The 23402-nt window shown below is 37.5% G+C and overlaps 1 protein-coding gene across 6 annotated transcripts in view; it reads right to left on the bottom strand.

Annotated features, from left to right (window-relative positions):
* TMEM62 (transmembrane protein 62) overlaps positions 1–22866 on the bottom strand; it is a 32782-nt gene extending 9916 nt beyond the window's left edge. For 2 of the 6 annotated variants that reach the window (XM_082840371.1, XM_082840372.1), the window contains exons 1-10: positions 22536–22866; positions 22151–22262; positions 20847–20984; positions 18562–18607; positions 15056–15197; positions 12442–12566; positions 12172–12294; positions 8866–9021; positions 5840–5999; positions 1207–1320 (exon numbers count right to left, since the gene is read on the bottom strand). In XM_082840371.1, coding sequence (XP_082696497.1) covers positions 1207–1320; positions 5840–5999; positions 8866–9021; positions 12172–12294; positions 12442–12566; positions 15056–15197; positions 18562–18607; positions 20847–20984; positions 22151–22262; positions 22536–22715 — 1296 coding nt within the window. In that variant the 5' untranslated portion in view covers positions 22716–22866. Of the gene's footprint in view, positions 1–1206; positions 1321–5839; positions 6000–8865; positions 9022–12171; positions 12295–12441; positions 12567–14917; positions 15002–15055; positions 15198–18561; positions 18608–20846; positions 20985–22150; positions 22263–22535 lie in introns of those variants that run through there. The other 4 variants (XM_082840373.1, XM_082840374.1, XM_082840375.1 and 1 more) reach the window with 3 other exon arrangements.
* Between the last annotated feature and the right edge of the window lie 536 nt (positions 22867–23402).

Genomic DNA, 23402 nt, shown 5'->3' with positions numbered 1-23402 from the left:
GAAAACAAACCAGGGGCAAAGGGTGGGGGGAAGGGATAGTTAGAGAGTTTGCAATTGACATGTACACACTGCTATATTTAAAATGGATAACCAGGGACTTCCCTGGTGGCGCAGTGGTTAAGACTCCACGCTCCCAATGCAGGGGGCCAGGGTTCAATCCCTGGTCAGGGAACTAGATCCCACATGCAATGCTGCAACTAAGAGTTCACATGCCACAACTAAGGAGCCGACGAGCCATAACTAAGGAGGCCACCTGCTGCAACTAAGTCCCAGTGCAACCAAATAAATAAATTAAATAAATAAATAAATATTAAAAGAAATAAAATAAAATGGATAACCAAAAAGGACCTCTACTATATAGCACAGGGAACTCTGCTCAATATTATGTAACAACCTAAATGGGAAAAGAATTTGAAAAAGGATAGATACATGCATATGTATAACTGAATCACTTTGCTGTATACTTGAAACTATCACAACATTGTCAACTATACTCCAATATAAAATAAAAAGTTTAAGAAAAAAAACTAGTATGTGCAAAAACTTAGTTATAAGCAGTATTTTTATAGTAGAGGGAAAAATTGGAAACAAATGTCCAACAAAAGGGAAATAGTAAAATAAATTAAGATGTATCTATGATAATATAATGCAGCCAATAAGCATCATTTATAAAATAAATGTGATGTGAGAAAACAGTCAAATTCCTCAGTGGAAAAAATCAGACAGAAAAAAGAGAATGAAAAGTATATTACCATTTTATATTAAAAACTCATATCTTAATGTAAATAAGAGAAAAATAAATAGAGAGTATCATAATGAGAAATACAATGGCTATAATGGCTAGTGTGATAAAAGAATGATGTGGAGCTGATTGTACTTTATTTCTAAATTTTCCAAGTGTTCTATATTAAGCATGTATTATTTATGTAGGAAGAAATATTATTTTTGAAAGATCCCAATCCAATTTAGCACAGTCCCTATAATTCCCTTAGTTATCCTTGTTTTATGGCACTAGGTAGAACTAGGTCCCAAAACAGGTACTATATGTCCATGCCTCCACTTCAAAATCACTGTATTCTTCTAGACAAGCAACTAAACTTTTAATTTTATAAGGTTCCACTTTCTCATCACATGATTATTATATTATTTATGACTTTGGACCTACCAAATTAAAAACACACATAACACTTAGTTGAATTTACTCACCACAGTACAATGGTCAGTAAGGAGAATAAATGATGCCAGAGGATCAAACCTGAGGTGAATGTCCTCTCGAGCAGAAAATACGTGGTGAACACTCTTACTTCTTCCAGCAGAGTCCTAGTTATAAGCACAGCAGAGAAGCAACCCTCATGTACAAATACGTACAATGTTCCAAGATTAAGTTTCCAATAACTTGTCAGTTACCTCGGAATAAGCAATATTTTTTTCATTTACTTTTGATTCTTCCTATAAGCACTTTAAATAAAACTTCTTTTAAACCCTGTAATTCTAGATTTGAACTGGAAATATCAGCATGTATTACAATGTATTCTCTCTTTTAAAAAACAGAAATCTGTATTTCCCTCTGTTTACTGAAAAGCCCTAAAAATAATAATGAACTCAACAACAATGAGCTAGCTGGGCTAGTGCCCAGATTTTGGTCTCAAAATAAAACTTATCACTACAAGAAACCAGTGCTCTTTAGAGAAATAGGTGATTCCAGTTCTTGAGTAAGAAATGCAAAAGAACTTGAAACATCTTCTACCAGAAAGCAAGAAAACTAACAAGGACTACAGGGATTGTATCAAAGGACTTAGTGGCCAACTTGGAGAGGCTCCCACTAGTCAAACAACTGAGCATCAAAAAGAATAAATGCAATGGATTGAAACATATCAAATATATATATATTTTTAACTATGAATTAATAATGATACTAGAAGACTCATTTAGTTACCTTTGGCAGAAGCTAGAGAAGTAACTCATTACTTTGAAAACTGGTTTAGAACAGGAAAGGTGGAGGAAGAATGAAGACTTATCTTGCCTTTCCTGTATGAACTCTATATCTCGGTACCAAATAGATGAGGCAAATGTTTTCTTTGTGGGACTATTCTAATTAATACTCCTATAATTAGGAGTGTAATTTGAATATCACCAGTTTATAACTCTGATGAAATAATGGATCTAGACTGCGATTATCAGTAAGTGCTAATCCCTCAGTGAAAAGCTGGTTGAGTACTGAAAAGCTGAATGGAGGATAAGCCTGCAGTGTGCTGGTACTGGCTTGACTGACCCACAAGGGCCAACTGCTACATATTCAGGAATTTTGCAGACCAGCTGATGTGTTAGTAGCTTAAAACCAGCTACAGGAGAAATATTTATACTATGGAAATTGGTATAAATCAGGGAGATGCTACAAATCAGGGTCCTCCCTTCAAACCTGCCCCAAGCTGGTTGTTAAATATTTACCAGCATACCACTGGGTAGGGTCAACAATATCTGCATACACTGATCAATCTTAACATTATTAAAAGAGAGACAACCAGATACTATAGGCTTCTGATAAAAGCATAAAACACCAAATGAAGTATTCCTGCCAAAAAACAGACTCAGATCTGATCTAACCTCCAATCTAACTACAGTAATAGAAACTAGATGGGGTAGAGGAACATGCTATATGATAACACATAGATATAAACAGCAAAAATCCAGAATACAGAAACAGTACAGGATAAAAGATCCAGTTTCCAAAGCAAAACAAATTGAGAGGGGGAAAAAAAGGAGGGTGGAGAGAGAACCTATAGGTTAAAAGACACTGAAGAGACAATCACCTAAATGCAATATTTGAGCCTTGTTTGGATTCTTATTTGAACTAACCAAACGCAATTATATGTGACAAAATAAGAAAACTGAACACTAGCTGGATAGTCTGATATTAAGGAATTACTGTTAATTTTTCAGGTGTGATATGGTACTATGGTGACGTTTTTTTTAAAATAGCTCTTATCTTTTAGAGATATATACTGTCATATTTACACAGATGAAATGACATCGTGGTACAGGGAGGAGAGAAGTGGATGGAGTACAGATGAAACAAGACTGGTCAAAAGTTGATAATCTTTGAAGTTGGGTGAAGGATACATGGAGATTTATTATAGCATTATCTCTTTCATATATTTTAAAAATTCCTCATCATAAAAAGTTTTAAAATAGCAAAAAGAACTTGTACTGGTGTTTATCAAACTTTTATTGCTCAAATGTTCTTACTCTGAATGACAGGTTCTTAGGGTTTTTTTTTTAAGTTCTTGTTTTAAAGCAGAGATTTTCTTTAATTTTGAGATATAGAGATTTCTAGAGTTTGCTCTTTAAATTGGCAAAGGAGGCACAATAATCTTAAATTCTGGTTCTCAAACTTTAATGCACATCAGAATCACCTGGAGGGACTGTCAAAACAGATGGCTGGGTTCCATCTCCAGAGTTTCTGATACATAGGTGTGGGATGGGATTTCTAACAAGTTCCTAGGTGATGCTGATGCTACTACTTCAGAAACCACACTGAGAACTGATCTAAAGGTCTAGTTGGTACTAGGCTGCCCAGAACTTTACAGATATTCAATAAATACAGTGAATAGGTAAAATATAAGATAATAAATCGATGTCTTCTCCCATGAATTTTTCTTTCAGACTTATCTATGGTATACTGTATTTAAAAGGACAGAACTTTCTCACTGATGAATGAGGGGACAGGTTCCCTGTTTAATATTCAGTAGACTAATTTTTTAAAGTTATACTCATAGACATAAAACAGATCAGTGGTTGCCTGGAAATGAGGGTGGAGGGAAGGCAGTTGCAAAGGGACATAAGAAAACTTTTGAGGGTGATAGATCATATTGATTGTAGAAATGGTTTTAAGGATGTATAAGAAAGTCAAAACACACAAAATTGTACTTTTTAAATATATGGAGTTTTTTAATATAAATTCTACCTCAATAACGTAAGAAATGTTAAACATATAAAAAGTATATGTGATTTCACATTTTTACTAAGGATTCAACTAAGCAGGCAGAAAGGTTCAAGAAATGTGAGCTATGGTTTCTTCCTCATAAAACTACAGAAGCTGAGGTTCGGAAGCAATCCAAAGATTTGGAAGTTCCCCATTCCAACAGTGAGCAGGTCTCCTACGGTTGCTCCTACTTCTTCCCCATGACTGTAAAGATAGGGAACAATTTATTCTATGTGCACTTGTATCTTCAAGTCTTTTTTTTTTTTTTTGCGGTATGCGGGCCTCTCACTGCGCCACCAGGGAAGCCCTTCAAGTCTTTTTAAAATGAGCCAACTTCTAATATGAAAGACATTAAGGAGTTCATCCCCAGGAGTCCCTCCTTCCACTTTCTACCCATGAGTGTCTTCTTCCTCCTAAGCAGAACACTTCAAAGATGGGTGGTATCGGGCTTCCCTGGTGGTGCAGTGGTTGAAAGTCCGCCTGCCGATGCAGGGAACATGGGTTCGTGCCTGGGTCCGGGAAGATCCCACATGCCGCGGAACAGCTGGGCCCTGTGAGCCATGGCCGCAGGGCCTGCGCGTCCGGAGCCTGTGCTCCACAACGGGAGAGGCCACAACAGTGAGAGGCCCGCGTACCCCACCAAAAAAAAAAAAGATGGGTGGTACTGCAAAGTGCCTTCTCTCGTTTCCTCATCTATGAATTGGGATAAAACTACCCACCACATAAGATTGTTATACAGATTTCGTAAAAAATTCTAAGTGTCTGGCATCTCCTTAGAAGAAGCTCAGTAAATAGCTCCTTCCTGCTCTAAATCCTTCTCTGTGACACATACAAAAAAGATAATGAAAATAATCACATGAGTTTTCTGAAGGATTACTTGATAATCTTCAAACCAAGACTTAACATTAAAAGATTAGTTTAAAACTTCATCAAATCATAAAGTTGTAGAAATTGACAGATTTTTTTTTCCAGAAACTAATTTTTTAGCACAGTCTATCCCCTAAAGTGTTTCAAATTGTTGATGAAACTGCTCTATTTTGGTGATGATGATCACTTTCTACTCTGGCAGGTCTAGTGAATTAAATGCTCCTCAAGCTGAATCAGAAAAGGGACAAGCAGACAGTTACTGCATGTGCTATCAATGCCCACTCCCCAAACAAAAAATCCCTTTGATGGATGCCTTAAAAATTATTTATCCTAGAGCTTTCAAAATAGTGACACAGGGCTTCCCTGGTGGCACGGTGGTTGCGAGTCCGCCTGCCAATGCAGGGGACATGGGTTCGTGCCCCAGTCCGGGAAGATCCCACATGCCGCGGAGTGGCTGGGCCTGTGAGCCATGGCCGCTGAGCCTGCACGTCCGGAGCCTGTGCTCTGCAACGGGAGAGGCCGTGGCAGTGAGAGGCCCGCGTACCGCAAAAAAACAAAAACAAAAACAAAAACAAAAAATAGTGACACAATTTCCTATACTTGGAGACAGCAATCAAAGGCGTGGATACATAAATATTATGTTTTCTGACTTATTCTATTATCTTCAGGAATATTGGGGAATGTGCTCCCATTATTAAAAGATTCTGGCCAAAGCTGGAAGAAACCAGAACAATGATTCCCTGGGGATAAAAGAGGGGACTATAGCCAGTAGTTGCACACTCATGTCCTCTGCCCAGTTTTTAGTCTAAAAGTAGAATTATTCCTGAGTGTCCATTTTCAGAACATACTAAATCCAGTGTATTCAAATTTTTTATTAACTTAGTTTCATCTTATCAATTGACAAAAACAAAACAAAACAAAAAACAAATCGGAGTTCAACGTGGTTACAGCCTAATCATTCACATAGCAAGTTGAAAATTACTAACTTACCTGGACGATTACTTCTACGTTATGTGTCCTATTATTGTAGTTTCTTGGATTCCACTTTAGTATGAAAATAGGACCAGACAAATGACTAGCTTGCCCTAAATGAACTCCATCAATCTTAACTGCGACTGAAGTAACAGAAGATAAGGAAAACACCAAGACTCTAAAATGAGAGCATAAATGCATGGTTTTAGGTATTTGGCATTGTTTTTATAAAGAAGAATAACCCTATTATAACCTGAAAAGATGTAAGTACAGTTGGCCTTCCGTTGGTTGATCTGCGAGTTACTGGGATGTGGAACCTGTGGTTTCTACCAACCATGGATCGAAAATATTCAGAAAAGAAAAATTTCAAGAAAGTTCCCAAAAGCAAAACTTTAATTTGCCTCTTGCCAGCAACTATTTACATAGCAGTTACATTGTGTTAGGTATTATAAGTGATCTAGATATGATTTAAAGTATAGGGAGGATGTGCATAGGTTATATGCAAATACTACACCAGTTTATATAAAGGACTTGAGCATCTGTACACTTTGGTATTCCCAGGGGGTCCTGGAACCAATCCCCCAGAGATACCGAGGGACAACGGTAAGGCAGACCACATTACATTGTACAAATGTTCATATGGCACTCTTCATATGATCTGGTTTCTTTCTAAATGGTGGCTTCTGGAGTTGTATAATTCAGCCAACCTGAATTGGTGAGAAATCAGAAACTATTCTAAATCTAAATCTGATATCCAGCTCCTATCAAGAAACCTGACCAAGAGATGTATGTTCCACTTACCTAGTGATCAAAAGAAATAAATTAAAGCATATTGGTACCCTTTTTTTCCAGAATAATTAGTAAATTTTTTTAAAAGTACAATATCCAATAATGATAAGAGTGCTGTGAAACTGGCACTCATATTGCTTGGTAACATTATAAATTAGTATCTGTTTTAAAAAGTAATCAGGTACCTTGTGCACTGCTGGTGGGAATGTGAAATGGTGCAGCCACTGTGGAAAACAATGTGGAGGTTCCTCAGAAAATTAAACATAGAATTACCACATGATCTAGCAATCCCACTTCTGAATATATACCCAAAGAACTGAAAGCAGGGACTGGAACACATATTTGTACACCCATGTTCATAGCAGCATTATTTACAGTAGTGAAAAGGCAGAAGCAAAAATGTCTATCAACAGATGAATGGATAAACAAAATGTAGTGTACATATGCAATGAAACAGTGAATACTCAGCCTTAAAAAGCAAGGAAATTCTGAAACATGCTTCAAAATGGATGAGGACATTATGCTAAGTGAAAGAAAGCCAGTCACAAAAGGACAAATACTGTATGATTCTCCTATGAGGTACCTAGAGTTGTCAAATTCATAGAGACAGAAAGTAGAATTGGTGGTTGCCAGGGGCTGGCGGGAGGGGGAATACGGAGTTAGTGTTCAATGGGTAGAGAGTTGCAGTTTTGGAAGCTGAAAAAAATGGTGATGATGGTTGCACAACAATATAAAGGTACTTATTGCCACTAAAAATGCTTAACATGGTAAATTTTATGTTCTGTATATTTTACCACAATTTTCTGAAAAAGAATAATGATTTTAGTGGCAAAAAAAAAAGTAATCAGGCAATCTTTATCAACAGTCACAAAGGAATTCAAACTATTTCACCTAGAATCCTATTTCCAGAACTCTATCTAAAGCAATTATTCAAATGAAGGAAGAATCTATATGCATCAGATGTTCATCCTCAAATTAGAAAAAAATCTGAAAGTTCACCAATAAGATAGGAAAATGGTTAAACTGTGGTCCATTCTCTCTGTTGACAGAAAAAAAATAGCAATTAGAATACACTGTGCCCTATGATTACGACTGTGTAAATACAGGCCTGAAAGAGAATGCCTGAGAAGGAAAACTCATGTTAATAATAGTTCTATTGGGGTATGGGGGGGGGGAGTGGGACAGGGATACACATATAATCCCATTACTCTATTTTCCAAAAGTTATGTTGTACTGCTTTTCAAAATAAAATTTAAAAGAGTATATTAAAACAAGTGCCCTTATGTTTGCAAAAGGTTATGTCTCTTTGCAAAAGGAATGTTAATGTCTCATTAAGATTCTATTCAATACTACTCAGCCATAAAAAAGAACGAAATAATGCCATCTGCGGCAACATGGATTCAACTAGAGATTACCATACTAAGTGAAGTTAGAAAGACAAATACCATATAGTATCACTTATATATGGAATCTAAAATATGACACAAATTAACCTATCCATGAAACAGCAACAGAATCAGGGACATAGAAAATAGACTGGTGGTTGCCAAGGGGGAGGGGGTGGGGGAGGGAAGGACTGGGAGTTTGGGATTAGCAGATGCAAACTGTTATATATGGGATGGGTAAACAGCAAGGTCCTACAGTACAGCACAGGGAACTATATTCAATATCCTGTGATAAACCATAATGGAAAAGAATATGAAAAAGAATGTATACATGTATAACTGAGTCACTTTGCTCTCAGCAGTAATTAATACATTGTAATTCAACAATACTTCAATAAAAAATAAATTTAAAAAAAGATTCTATTTATATGCACTGTCAAATTCATATGCCAAATGATTTTTCAATTCCAGAAGGTTTACATAGCTTTTGCTTTTTTGAAAGGCTATGTAGCAAAACAAAAAAATATATACTTCTGATATATGATGTAAATTTTTTAAAGTAGGATACAAATGAATAGGTACATTATGATTACAGCAATGTAAAACCATGCATATAAAAAAGCGAGAATAAAATACAAAAATAATAATGGTAGGATTATGGGTTTCTAGATTTTTTTTTATTTCAGCAGCTTAAAAATTATATACTTTTTAACTGAATAGGAATGAAACAGTAGGCAATTTATATAATGTTTAGATTGCTGAGAAAACTAAAGTAGAGCATCTCATAGCTTTCACATAAGAATGCAATCACAATGACTTACTCTTCATCAATATCAAACTGAAAGTAAATTCTGAAAAACTGCTACATACCTGATGTGTGTTGAGTGAAGGAGTCTTTCTAGTGGTTCATGTTTAGCAGAACTATAGAGGAGTGATTTAGGATTAGTGATAAGAACCACAGGCCACTCGCCAAAGATCAAATCTGCAAAGCTAAAGAGGTCATGATCAAAAGCAAAGATCCGGTACCTAGACACCAGAGGACAATAAGGTAATTTAGTTACTTCATATTATAAGACAGCCTGAAGGATATATACAGAACAAATGTAAAATGATAAAACTATACTTTCTGAGATCATGAATTTGAATGCAGAGTAAATAATATTGTTCCTCTTTCTTCCCTTACCCTTATCACTTTATACATTTTGGCACATGTGACGTGTCACAACTGGGATCTGACTGAAGCAATGAATTTTCACTGTGTCCTAGAACAATGCCTGGTACATAGCATGTACTCTTTAATTTTTAAATAAATGTTTGTTGAATTAAGTCATTTGATTTCTATACTTTAAGACTATTTTGAACCTAAAACATTCATCATAAGTCTAATAATATCTGACATTCTTCATCCCATCAACAATGCTACATAAAATATTAAAATAAACACACTTAGAAACCTTTAATTCTTCTTTTAAACTTTTATTTCTATAATTTCAAAGAAAACAGCAAAAGTTAAGTGGTTTTGATTTTCTAAATGCACAATGAAAGGTAAAACTATTCACTAAAAAGTAACCAAAGTTTTGTATTTTCTAATTTTTAGAACTAAGGAGAGAAATTATTAGCTATGGCAGAAACAATAGTGCTCACCAAATACTCCACGTGCTCCCCTGCATTTCCCAGTCTCCCTGGTATTAGGTTGGGGCCATGTGACTAGTTCTGGCCAATGGGCTGTGAACAGAAGTGACACGTATCACACTTCTGGTCCAAAGTACTTAAGAATGGGTATGAGTTCTCTGTGATCTCTTGCCTGCCCTGGAATTGAGGTGTTGAAATAGTCACATTATAAGATGGAGGAAGTCTGAATCCCTGAGTTACCCCATGGAGGAGAATTTCCCTGACTTATACTGATTTACATAAATGACAAAATAAACATCTGTTGTGTTAAGCCATTGATATTTCTAGATTTATTTGCATCCACAACAAAGCCTAGTCTAACATTACTAATATACTAACTGTTTTTAAAAACTCTCCTAGGGAATTCCCTGGCAGTCCAATGGTTAGGACTCCACGCTCTCACTGCTGAGGGCCGGGGTTCTATCCCCAGTTGGGGAACTAGACACAGCCAAAAAAAAAAAAAAAACCTCTTCTATTGTACTAATTTAATTTAAACGTTTATAAGGGCAGGTAAAGTTTAGGTCCTTTCAGTAAAACAAACTCCAAATAAAACCCCAGGGTTGGAATACAGGAGAGCAGGTGGGAAGAGAAAGAAAGGAAATAGCTCCATAATTAACATCACTTAACTTGTAACTGTAGCATTTATAAGAAATAAAGAAGCTGATCAAGGGTTAGGAAGGCTACCTGGTAAAGGCAATTCCAGCCCAGCCCACAGCTTCACAGTCATGAACAGACAGGTCTTAGTTCAAACTAATTACAGTTGCCAACTAATCACAGGCTTCAAGCATAGCTCTTATACAGTTTCTAGAAAAGCCAACTGAAATGAATAAGTTCCTTCCAAGATATAAAGCTGCTTTTTAATGAATGGGAGTACAGTTGACCCTTGAACAATGAGGATGTTGGGAAACCGACCCCCAAGCAGTGGAAAATCCGAGTATAATTTCCCAATCAGCCCTCTGTATCCTCAGTTCCACATCCACAGATTCAACTAACCACAGATTGTGTGGTACTGTAGTATTTTGTGAAAAACATCTGAGTATATGTTGACCTGCACAGTTCAAACTGTGTTGCTCAAAGATCAACTGTAGTTATTAGAAAGATAACATATTCAGCTCAACAAATATTCACTAAGTACCTAATATCTTCATAGCACTGGGTTTGACTAAGTTAAAGAGCAATTGATAAAAAACAATGAGGTGACACTTATTTATATTTAAACTTGCACTTAAATAGTTATTCTCAATTATATATATTTCGTTCTTCTCAATAAATATATATTTAACTATCCTGTATCCTTTTGATAAATAAGTTATGTTTTCTCTTCAGAAGACTTTAACCTTAGATCTACCATATGACCCAGCATTTCCACTCCTGGGTATATATCCAATTTGAAAAGATACATGCACCCCAATGTTCATAGCAGAATTATTTACAATTGTCAAGATATGGAAGCAACCTAAGTGTCCATCAACAGAAGAATGGATAAACAAGATGTGGTACATATACAATGTAATACTACTCAGCCATAAAAAAAGAATGAAATTTTGCCAGTTGCAACAGTGATGGACTTGGAGGGTATCATGCTAAGTGAATAAGTCAGACAGAGAAAGACAAATGTTGTACGATACCACTAACATGTGGAATCTAAGAAATACAACAAACTAGGGAATATAACAAAAAAGAAACAGACTTACAGATATAGAGAACAAACTAGTGGTTACCAGTGGGGAGAAGGAAGGGAGGAGGGGCAAGACAGAGGTAGGGGTTAAGAGGTACAAACTATTACATATAAAATAAGCTACAAGGATATATTGAACAGCACAAGGAATACAGCCAATATTTTATAATATCTATAAATGGAGTATAACCTTTAAAAATTGTGAATCACTATACTGTACAACTGTAACTTACATAATATTGTATAACTATACTTCAATTAAAAAAGTGTTTAATAATAATAATTTTTAAAAGACTTTAACCTTAATAAAACCAACTATAATCTGTTTGAAGAACTTAAATCACTAACATGTTGTAGCAATAACTAGAAAGGCAAATATCAAATTCAGGGAAAAAGATGACATATTTCTAGCCCTAGTGTTTCTCAAAGTATGGTCCATTGAGCATCTGGTGGACTTTTTAAAAAAAAGCAGTTTCTTGTGTCCTAACCCAGACCAACACAGCCAAAATCTCTAGAGACAGGGCCTGGTAATTTTTATTTTTCATAAGCTCCTCCATAGATCTCGTGTATACTAGATTTTGAGAACTATTTCCTAGAGGATGCATTTGAAAAGCCAACATAACATAGTGATGGCAAACATAATTGCTGCAACAAGATTTTTGCATAAGGATAAAGACTGCCAGATACATATATTCCTTCAAAAACATAGAGATATCACATGTTTTTCCTTAACTGGGATCACTCACTCATGATAGTGATCAGAAAACTATCATTGCTTTAGCAAAACTTACACGTATAAGTTGTATTCTGTGGGGTAGTTCCCTTACCTTCTGTTATCCTTCCAGTCTCCCACCTCAAGTTCCAAAGTGCCCTGGAAGTGACGAGTGTGCAAAACAGGCATCAGTCCACCAAGTGTGTGGAGGTGCCCACACAAATAAGCTGTAGCCGAACTAACCAATGAAAAATAAATGAAATAAATGAACAAAGATAACTTGTGATGCCAAACTAATAAAAATATCTCTTCAGAAAAGCAAGATAGGTAGAACAACATAAAAGAATTAAAAGCAATTAATTTTGATTTTGGAAGCTTGCCTCACCTCATTATGGACCGAATTCCTGGGGATGGAGAAAGGATAGTGGATGTTGTGAAGTGTCCAAACCAAATACTGTGGTTGCTCCGACTACTTTCCTTGGCCAGTAATAAAAGATCCTCCATCTGTTTCTGAAATCAGAGAAAAACAGAAGGAGCTTTAATTAGGGCTCAGGCTGAAATCTAATGTCAAGAGGTTACACAACTCCCTTGAGGTTTTATAATAAGTATATTACATCTAAAGCTTAAACCCTACTAACCAGTGACCTGTATGGACCTCCATAAGTTTCAAACTGTTTAAACATACAATTCATTTGATCCTAAAAATAACTCTGCACTAACTAGGACAGGGATTATTCCCATTTGATAGATAAAGAAACAGAAATAAACAATCTTTAAATTACATAAATTTTTTTCTTTATTTATAAATTTCTTTGCAGCAATGAAGAAGAACCACTAATCTTTTCAGCCCTGTATACCACAGTGCAATTAATGAAGAGGATATTGAAACGAAACTTCTAAAACAAGATGAACATATGTCCACAGAAAGCCTTGTACCTGAATATTTACAACATTCTACTCATAACAGACAAAAACTAGAAACCACCAAAAAATTGCAGTATATCCATACCCATACAATGGAATACTACTCAGCAATAAAAAGGATATACACAGTAATAGGGATGAATCTCAAAAACATACTAAGCAGAAGAGGCCAGACACAAGAGTACCTACTGTATGATTTCATTTATGTAAAATTCTAGAACAAACAGCACTAATCTATACTGACAGAAAACCCATCAGTGGTTCCCTGGGACTGCAGGTGAAGACTAACAACACAAGAGAACTTTCTGGGGTAATGGAAATGTTCTGTCTTGATTGTGCTGACAGTTACACCAGTATATACATTTGTCAAAGCTCTTCAAATACTCAAAATGAGTGCATTTTATTGTCTGTAAACCATCCCTCATAAAGATGATTTCTAAAATAACTTGTATATATAAATATATACATTAATATTATCTCCAAAGTGCTTAAGCAATGAATTCCTGGGCCCTACTTTCAGAGTTCCTAATTTGTTAAGTCTCAGACAAAGCCTAGGAATCTGCATTTTACAAAACAGCTGCTTTTCATGCAGATTATCAAATCATACCTTAAAAAACACTATTCTAAGGGGTAGGCTTTAAAATAATAAGCTGATCAACTCTGTCTAAAGACACTCAGTAGACAGGAAACAAAATATACCTTCCTTAAATAAAATGCCTAATAAACCCAAAGCATTTAACAATATTCTGCTCAAGTTTCTTTGAACCCTCATATCACTTTAAATCTTTCAGCACTTAGCAAATTCTGCCTTTTATTATAGTTATTTCTGTATAGGTCTTAAGCCCCACCAGTACATTAAATATTCTAAGAGGCCAAGCACTTGATCTTATCACCCTTGTATTCTTATATATGGACACATATGTCTTGCATTTGGGCACGTGCTCAATAATGAGTTGACATTTGCTGCACCAAGAAATAATTAGAGGTTCTCAGATGTGACTTTCCATACAGTTTTAATCCAGCAACAATTTTCACCGAGCTTAATGAAAAATACTTTAAAAGAAACTTATTTAGGACTTCCTTGGTGGCGCAGTGGTTAAGAATCTGCCTGCCAATGCAGGGGACACAGGTTCGATCCCTGATATGGGAAGATGCCACATGCCGTGGAGCAACTAAGCCCGTGCGCCACAAGTACTGAGCCTGGGCTCTAGAGCCCACGAGCCACAACTATAGAGCCCACGTGCCACAACTACTGAAGCCCACACACCTAGAGCCCGTACCCCGCAACAAGAGAAGCCACTGCAATGAGAAGCCCGTGCACCGCAAGGAAGAGTAGCAAGTGCACCACAAGAAGAGTAGCCCCCGCTCATCACAACTATAGAAAGCCCGCATGCAGCAATGAAGACCCAACGCAGACAAAAAATAAATGAAGAAAAAAAAAAAAAAGAAAACTCATTTACTTCAATGGTTGCCCTTCTCGTACCAAAAAAATATAGACCATTAGTTAGAAATGGCAACTGTGGGGATTTAGGAATATACCATATAGTATACAAAGCTGTATGCCCTGCACCTTGCAAAGTGCATGCTGCACTTAGTACATATTTATTTTATTTTTTAAAAATATTTATTTGGCTGCGCTGGGTTAGTTGCGGCATGCAGGATCTTCGTTTTAGTATAAGGACTCTTTTAGTTGCAGTATGCGGGCTCTTAGTTGTGGCATGCGGGATCTAGTTCCCTGACCAGGAATCAAACCCTGGTCTCCCACATTGGGAGCAAGGAGTCTTAACCACTGGACCACCAAGGAAGTCCCTGTACATATTTAACAACTGTTTACTGAATTAATGTAAAATGTGAGGTACTGCTTTCCCAGATTTTGGAACAAGGACAGGGATAACAATAATAGGGTTCAAGTAGTCAATAATTTCTTCTAGCCATACCTGTAACCACAGCAGAATTTTCCTCAAGCATTTCTATATAAGAACTTGTTTATCTAGTATAACTTTAAGTGAGCCGCATGTATCTGGGAAAAGATAAAATAGGTTAGCTGCAAAGGGAAGTGAGATTTTTTACCGTACCTGATCTAAAATTCCAAAGAAATTAAAAGGTCTCTTAGGCCCTGGATTTACGGTGGCATCCAAAGAGATGAAAGAATAGTTGCCAAAGGGAGTACTGTGGACGTAATGGAAAGAGCCATCCCTACGTACAGCAGAATATTTCCTAAAAAATACAAGACAGGAAAGTTTTAGTGTAATCATAAAATAACAGAATGAGTTTAAATTCCTGCCCTAATATCACACTATATTTTGCCTCCCTTTGAAAAGGAAATTTCCATGATCTGACAGAGAAATACACAAAACTAGATCCACAATGGATACAACGATTAAAAGAAATTTTAAAGATTTTCTCCCATTGTCTCCAAAGATTCAGGCAAACATATTCATCAGTAACCAAGCACAAGGTCACCAAGCAAAGCAGAGAAGTACGTGGCTAATTTAGGTGGTCCACTAAACATTTTAAAAGAGATTAGTCAGAATCCAGGGAAATGGTATTTATCAATCATCAAAAATTTTAGTGAGGGCCTTCTAAGTACCTAGCAGAATTCTTGGTGTAGTGAGATACAACTGTTTACTTCTTGAAACAGGACTGCAGAGGCTTAAGTCACAATAAAGCCTTGCAGAGATGAAGTCATCAAGCCAGGATAAAAATGTTAGGTCTGGGCCAGTAAATCTTTTATCGGTTCCTAAAAATATATTGAAAACATACACAGGGTCCACATCCAGTAATGAAAGTCCTCACCACCTTAAGAATCAACAGTATTCAAGTGTCCAGAAAGTTGGAGAGTAAAGATGGGTAACAGAGTACACAGCGTCGGCACTCATTAAGTATTTGTTGAATAAATGTGAAAGAAAGGATAGATTATATTTGGAGCATACCTTTATTATTCAAATGTCAGAACATTAAGAAAATATCTAAGTGTCTTATATGATGTTTTACCTAAGAGCACATATGAAAAAAATACAAATAAACTTCTGAAATTTAATGTGCTATCAGGGAGCTATTTTTAAGCAACAGCCAACAAATATATCATAAATAAATATATTATCATAGATATTACAATTAATAGTCAATTAGCTCCTCTTGGTATATTTTGAATTTCTATTTCAGGATTTTTTCCTCATTAAGATTTGTATTTATATTTTTCCTGCTTAGTTTGTTTTCAGAGTTATTCTTCAGGATCTTATAATCTTACATATGTTGTTTTCTTTCCTACATTTTTGACATATTAAAATCCAACTATCTAAAATAAAATCCAACTACTTGAAAGCAGAGGTTAAAATATACAATAGTTTTTGAATTCTGGATTTTGGCATCTCTGAGTCATTGTAGAGATCAAGATTTAACCTTAAGCTTTTTTTCCTTCCAGTTGATATTTCTGTAATGTCTACATCTCTAGCAAAATGTCACATATTAAATCCGGATAAAGTTTAGGTGGTTAGAAACAAAAATATAAAGGTAAGAAACTTTAAAGTGACTAATAATTTTACCTTCCCAATAACTAATCAGTCCCTAAGTCCTACTGATTCTTTGAAAATGTCTGTTAAGCCCATTCCCACAGTCGCCATCAAAGATACAAACAGTTAATAAGAAGTGAAAGATTTTCATCTCTGTCCTTTTCCTTCCTCACATTAACAAAAGAGGACAACCTCCTCTTCCAAGTTAAGGTGACTCTAGTTATATGTTAACCAATGCTTTTTGACCTACCATCCTCAAATTCATGTCACCATCCCCATATCCATGACCCTTTTTCAGACAGGTATGTCTTATATTCATTTCAGGCCTTTACCTTATGATGGTTAGACTGCTGCAGGATTCTTCTATTTGGTCTACACAACTCTAATCTCTCTCTTTTTCTTTTTATCCCTATCCCTATTTTGTTGTGTGTCTGCCCTTTATAAAATACTATTTTCATTGTTACTTATCTCCTTAGGAACCTATACTGGATTATAAACTATTACCCATCACATCTAAATTTTTGTGGTGTCACTTGTCACCTGACACCTCCATAAATTGGCTCTACACTATCTACCCAGTCACACCAATCCTCAATATGAACCTTTATTCTGGTGATAGCAGTTTCCTTACTGCCCCCCAAAAGCTCATTCCAGCTTTCTTAATGTATTTTTAAATTTTTTAAAATTTATTTATTTGGCTGCATTGGGTCTTCATTGTGGCACGCAGGATCTTCGTTGCAGCATGTGGGATCTTTCAGTTGCAACATGCAGGATCTTTTAGTTGTGGCATGCAACTAAAGCTCTGTTTATACTAATCCTTTCAAAATATACCCCTCAGAATTTCTTACTTCTCCAAATGCTACCCGTCTTTTTTAAGACTGGACACAATTTTCACTTTTACAAAGTCTTCTCTAACTTGCAGCTAGTAGATAAGTAAGTTCTAGAGATCTAAAGCACAGTATAGTACTTAAAGTCAACAATACTGTATTATAAACTTCAAAGTTGCTAACAGACCAGACCTTAATTGTTCTCACCACAAAAAAAGAAACAGTAACTGTGTCACTTGTGATAGGGTTATTAGCTAACCCTATGGTGACAGTCATATTGCAATATATAAATGTATCACATGAACACACTGTATACCTTAAACTTACACAATGTTATATTTCAATTATATCTCAATAAAAAATAAAGTCTGCTCTATGTTCACCCCATGCTAACCTCTGTCTTTTCTGATTTCTCATAGTGATAATTAAGTGTAATAAATAATCTAGGGCTTCCCTGGTGGCGCAGTGGTTGAGAGTCCGCCTGCCAATGCAGGGGACATGGGTTCGTGCCCCGGTCTGGGAAGATCCCACATGCCACGGAGCGGCTGGGCCCGTGAGCCATGGCCACTGAGCCTGCGCGTCCAGAGCCTGTGCTCCGCAACAGGAGAGGCCACAACAGTGAGAGGCCCGTGTACTGCAAAAAAAAAAAAAAAAAAAAAAAGAATAAAAGGGACTTCCACGGTGGCGCAGTGGTTAAGAATACGCCTGCCAATGCAGGGGACACGGGTTAGATCCCTGGTCCAGGAAGATCCCACATGCTGTGGAGCAACTAAGCCTGTGCACCACAGCTACTGAGCCTGCACTCTAGAGCCCATGAGCCACAACTGCTGAGCCCGTGAGCCACAACTGCTGAGCCTGCATACCACAACTACTGAAGCCCGTGTGTCTAGAGCCCATGCTCCACAACAAGAGAGGCCACTGCAATGAGAAGCCCACGTATCGCAATGATGAGTAGCCCCTGCTCACTGCAACTAGAGAGAGCCCTCAGGCAGCAAAGAAGACCCAATGCAGCCAAAAATAAATAAATATTTTTTTTAAAAAGTATAAAAAGAAAGAAGAGGCCCAAGCAAACAAACAAAAAATGAATCACCAAAATAATAATAATAAACTAAAAGGCTCCTTTTCTAAATTACCAGAGGTTCTTTTCTCTGTTAAAAAATGTTTTCACCCATTCAGTGAATTGACTGCACCCTCCCTGTAACAGACTCTACATGGTGGTCTGCCGTCTGTTCATTACAGTACCTGTAATAATTCTCAACACTCTCCAGACTTGGAATGTTGAATGCATCTAATTAAAAAGAAAAGAGCAAACATCATCTATATTAAAAAGAAAAATGCAAACATATTAATGACTAAAGAAAAATGACAATTCTTTCAATAACACTTTAGATGAGAGATGCCAATTAATTAGATTGGCATTTAATTTTAATTTTTAAAACTTGATAATAGAATTCAGGTTATCTGGAAACTTATCTAAAGCACATAGTATACTGAAGAACAATAAATATTTTGAATTATGTACTACTCAGAGTAAATCAATTTGAAGTTATAAGACTGGACCACTGTTGCTGCTGTTTTAATTGTGTGATTCTGGAAGCCAGGAAGGACTGGATTCATGTCTGATATATGGATCCATGTCATGGGCTTCTAAACAGCAGATGACTTTGATAACAGGGCCAAAGCCCCTCTTTTTAAATCTTAAAAAAGATTCAGTAACAAAGAAGTTATATAATGGTAAGGGAAAAGGTTAAGGACATCATAGAATACTTATCTGGAAATATAATAATTTCATAGAGCTTGATTGCTCGGTTGCAATAGGCTAAAATTGTTTATCAGCTTTGACTTCCAAGAATCCACAACATTTCTAATAACCTTAGAAAGTAAGCTGAAAGCTCAATTTAGGCCAAAAGAAATATTATTGTATATATAATCCTCTTGCTAAGAGAACAATTCTGTTAGAGTTAAATCTTCTTCTTTTTTTTGGCTACACTGCATGGCTTGTGGGATCTCAGTTTCTGAATCAGGGATTGAATCCAGGCCACGGCAGTGAAGTGCCGAATACTAACATTTAGACCACCAAAGAACTCCCTATTATAGTTAAATCTTAATAAAGATTTATATATATATATATATATACACGTACACACACACACATATATACCATAAGCATTTATGCCTATACAAGTCAAATTAAATGATTATGAACTCCAAAGGACTATCCAAATTATTTAATCACAAAACTCCATTTGATATTTGTTACTTTAAATATATCAGTAGTTTGGCTTGGAACACTTTTTTAATATACACAGATTTGCTTTTATTGCAAAAGAATTTGACTTGTACCCTTAATTAAGATCAGGGAAAAAAGGGAATGTAAACATACCAGAGAAAGTTGTAAGCCAGAATCCTATTTTTAATTTATAATTTCTAGCTGCTTTGTAAGAACTATAGTTGACCCTTGAACAACACAGGTTTGAACTACGTCAATCCACTTATATGCAGATTTTTTTCAATACATACATACTATAGTACTACATAGATCCTTGGCTGGTTGAATCTGCAGATGCATAGGGCCGACTGTAAAGTTATATCCGAATTTTTGACTGCTTGGGGGTCAGTGCCTCTAACCCCCACGTTCTTCAAGGGTCAACTGTTTTTATAAAGAGGGATTGTTCGATCTAACCAATAGCTGTGTATTTCACCAGATAGAATTTTAAAAGATAGCTTTTTAAAAAATATATAAATAGGTACTCATCAGCAATGAATAATCAAGTGAAGCAAGCAAATGAAATACTTAAGTAACCAATAAGAAAGTCAACCTTTATGAAACAAACAGATCTACCATCAGGACTCTTGGAAAACAGTTCAATTCCTTATTAACACAACAATCATAGTCTAAAAAATGGGAAGGGGTTATCCATTTCTCTCTCCATGCATATTGGAATATATTTGTAATTTTAATTTTTAAATACATATAGAGCAAAATTCAATCTTTGTGATGTACAGTTCTATGGATTTTGACAAATGCATAGTCATGTATCTACCACCACAATCAACATACAGAACAGTTCTATTACCCCGCAAAATTATCTCATGATGCCTCTTTTTAGTCAGCCTCTCCCTCCATCTTCAACCCTTTGCAACCACAGATTGTTCTCTGTCTATAGTTTTGCCTTTTCTTGAATGTCATATAAATGGAATTATACAGTAATGTAGACTTATGGGTTTGGCTTCTTTCACTTAGCAAAATTATATCTTTTTAAACGTCCATCTGCATGGATTTTGCTATATGCTTTTCTTCCATGTAAGGAAGAAAGAAACCATACCAGTTTCCCCCTCAAGGTCTAACAGTGACATCTGAAGTTTTAAAATCACATATTATCATTGAATTTCACAGTTGTGGCCTTTAGTATACCTAAGCTTATGTTACAATGTCCCATTTTGTAACTTTACAATTTAAGTTGGAGAATCTAGGCTCCTGAAGGAAAAAAATCTAGTCTTAATTATAACTGCGACTTGACTCTTACCATGATTTCCTTTGATATCGAGCCACTTGGTTTTTTCCATGACCCTTGTCTTCTTCAGAATACCCTGGTAAGTTTGCCATTCTGCCTCCTGCTGCCTAGATCCCAAATTTTCCTTTGTTTTGGCGTCTGTCAGGTCTCCTGTAGGTTTACATAAGAATTGAATAACAATGCAAAATAAAGCTGGGCTGGGGGTTCAATTTTTTTTTAAATGCACACTGAAGAACAAAGATATTTAAAGTACTCAACATGTATTAGCATAACCACTTATGAATCCATCTCTGTCCAAAGCAAGCCATTGAAAATAAGATTCTCAGCACGGGCTTTATTTGTTTCTTATAGGTTAGCAAGTGCCTATTTAACTTCCTGTGATATTAGAAATAGGTTGTGAAAAATGTATCTTTAAAGGGAGCAGTACAAAATGCATCTTGAGACTCTGATGAAATGAAAACTCTTTAATAAGAAATTCCAACACTTTGGGAAGGTGTAAATATCTATGGTAACCTTATTTTCCAAACCCCAAATCAGGATATGTGATCTGACCAAATATTATTTTTACGGCAAGAAACAATCTGGAAGGTGTAGTTTGGAAAATGAAATACCAAAATTTCTGGGAAACTAGACAGACATTTGAAACTGAGATTGTCCATAAAATGAGGACTCCATCATATCAGCAGAGGTGTTTCAGTAAGGTGAGTGAAAGATGAATCCCCCAAGAGCCGGGATAGATGCTCCTTTAGCTTCTTCTCCAACACAGTTGGGAGCAAAGGGTTTGGGGTTTGAACACTCTAGGGAACCAAGTCACAGAAGTACCAAAGGATGGAAAAAAAAAAAAAGTGTCCTGAGTTACCTGAAGCCTCAAACAACTGACAATATAAGATTAATACTGTAAGGAAAATGGAAAAGTTAAGGAAAAAAAAAAGAAGAAGAGGAAGAGGAGGAGGAGCAGAACTTTTCATTTCTGGTTAAAGGGCTTTCTCTAAGTCTCTCTCAAATCCAGAGCTGCAAGAACAACGACAACAAAAAACAGATAACAGACGGCAGACGGAACACTAACGCGAGAATCATGAGCCTTGCTTCCACCGCTTGGCCAAAACCTTGCTATGGCAAGTCATTTAGCCCGGATCTTGACTCAGTTATCCATAGACAAAGGAAATTATAATATCCTATCTCCTCTACAGGAGGAGGACTCACCTGAGGCTGTAGCTAAAGTTCTCCTAACGTCCCCAAATTAAAAGGCTGCAGCCCTGTTTTCATTCTACCATCCGGACCACAGAACAACATGACAGCACGGCAATCCTCCCTACCTGTTGCTAGGACGAGAGCTGGTTGAATGATGTCAATAGTTTCAGAACAGAACTTCTCTAAGTCTACAGCTCTGCCTGGATCGCGAAACCTGCTCAGGTGAATGTCGGATATCTGCCGAAAGCAGGTGTTAAACAGAGATATCTGAGTCAGGAGGAGGCAGCACGAACAGAGACCCAGCGGCTCTCTCCGGCGGAAGTAAAAGGCAAAGACGCAGTGCATCAACGAAACCCCCAGGGAAGGACGGAGCACCAACCCCCTCTCCCCCAGCCCAGAGTGTGGGCCCAAACAGGAGCGGGTCGCGACCCCGCGTTAACTGCTGGCGTCTCACCGCGCGGCGCCAGCTCTGCACCCACCCAGCCCCCGCCTGAGCTCCCGCTGCGTCACCTGCAGACCCCAGAAGATGTTGCTGGCTCCGAGGCCCGGCGCAGGGTGCGGGCTCCGGGGGCTGCGGGGCTGGGGCAGTGGCGAGGGCGGCCCAGCCAGGCCGTAGTGCTCCAAGAGCACTGCCGCCAAGGCCGCGGCCGCCAGCCCGGCGACCACCCGGACGGCCAGCGCTAAGACCATTCCGCCCGCCGGGGCGCGGCACGCGAGTGCGGGGCCGGGTCAGGGACCGGCACCGGGACCGAGCGGTGCCCACCGGGAGCTGCTTTGACCGCACTTCCGGACTCTATGGTCGCGGGGCCTACGGCGCCGGTCTGGCCAGCCGGCGCTGGCACCTGCGCCTGGCTGTGTACCTGCAAGCCGCCCGCGGCTCTGGGCTCGGTTTGCTAATGCAATGCGGGGTAAAAAAAAAACCTTGACACCCCCCCCCCCGCCCCCAGCGCCACTCGCAGTAGCCTTGGGGTGGCAGGGAAGGAGCCCGGGTCTGGGAGGCGGAGGCTAGCGTCCTGACTCCGCCTTAGTCAACCATGCCGGACCTCGGTGATCGGTTTCCTTGCAAACCAGAGTTAATACCTACCGAGCGTACTTCACAGGGTTGTTGTGAGAATCAAAGTATGTATGAGGACGCCTTTTAAAATTGCTGCACACATGTGGCAGGTGGCTTTCTCTGGTTCCTTCTGATTATTAACAAAGTCGCTCCGTAGGTTTTCTATAGATTTAATCCGTATGTTTTGTGAAAGTTGTTTTTTCCTAAAACTGATTTCATGCGCACTTGGTTGCATAATAGTCTAATACGGTGGTGTGTCATTCATTTAATACATTTTTAAATACTTCCTATGGGCCAGGTACAAGAGAAGAATTACATTAGGG

This window comes from Leucopleurus acutus (genome assembly GCF_964270905.1).
Source record: "Leucopleurus acutus genome assembly, chromosome: 1".
Taxonomy (NCBI): Eukaryota; Metazoa; Chordata; class Mammalia; order Artiodactyla; family Delphinidae; genus Leucopleurus; species Leucopleurus acutus.
Note: the sequence above shows the minus strand (reverse complement) of the source record. Positions and strands in the feature narration are given on the sequence as shown.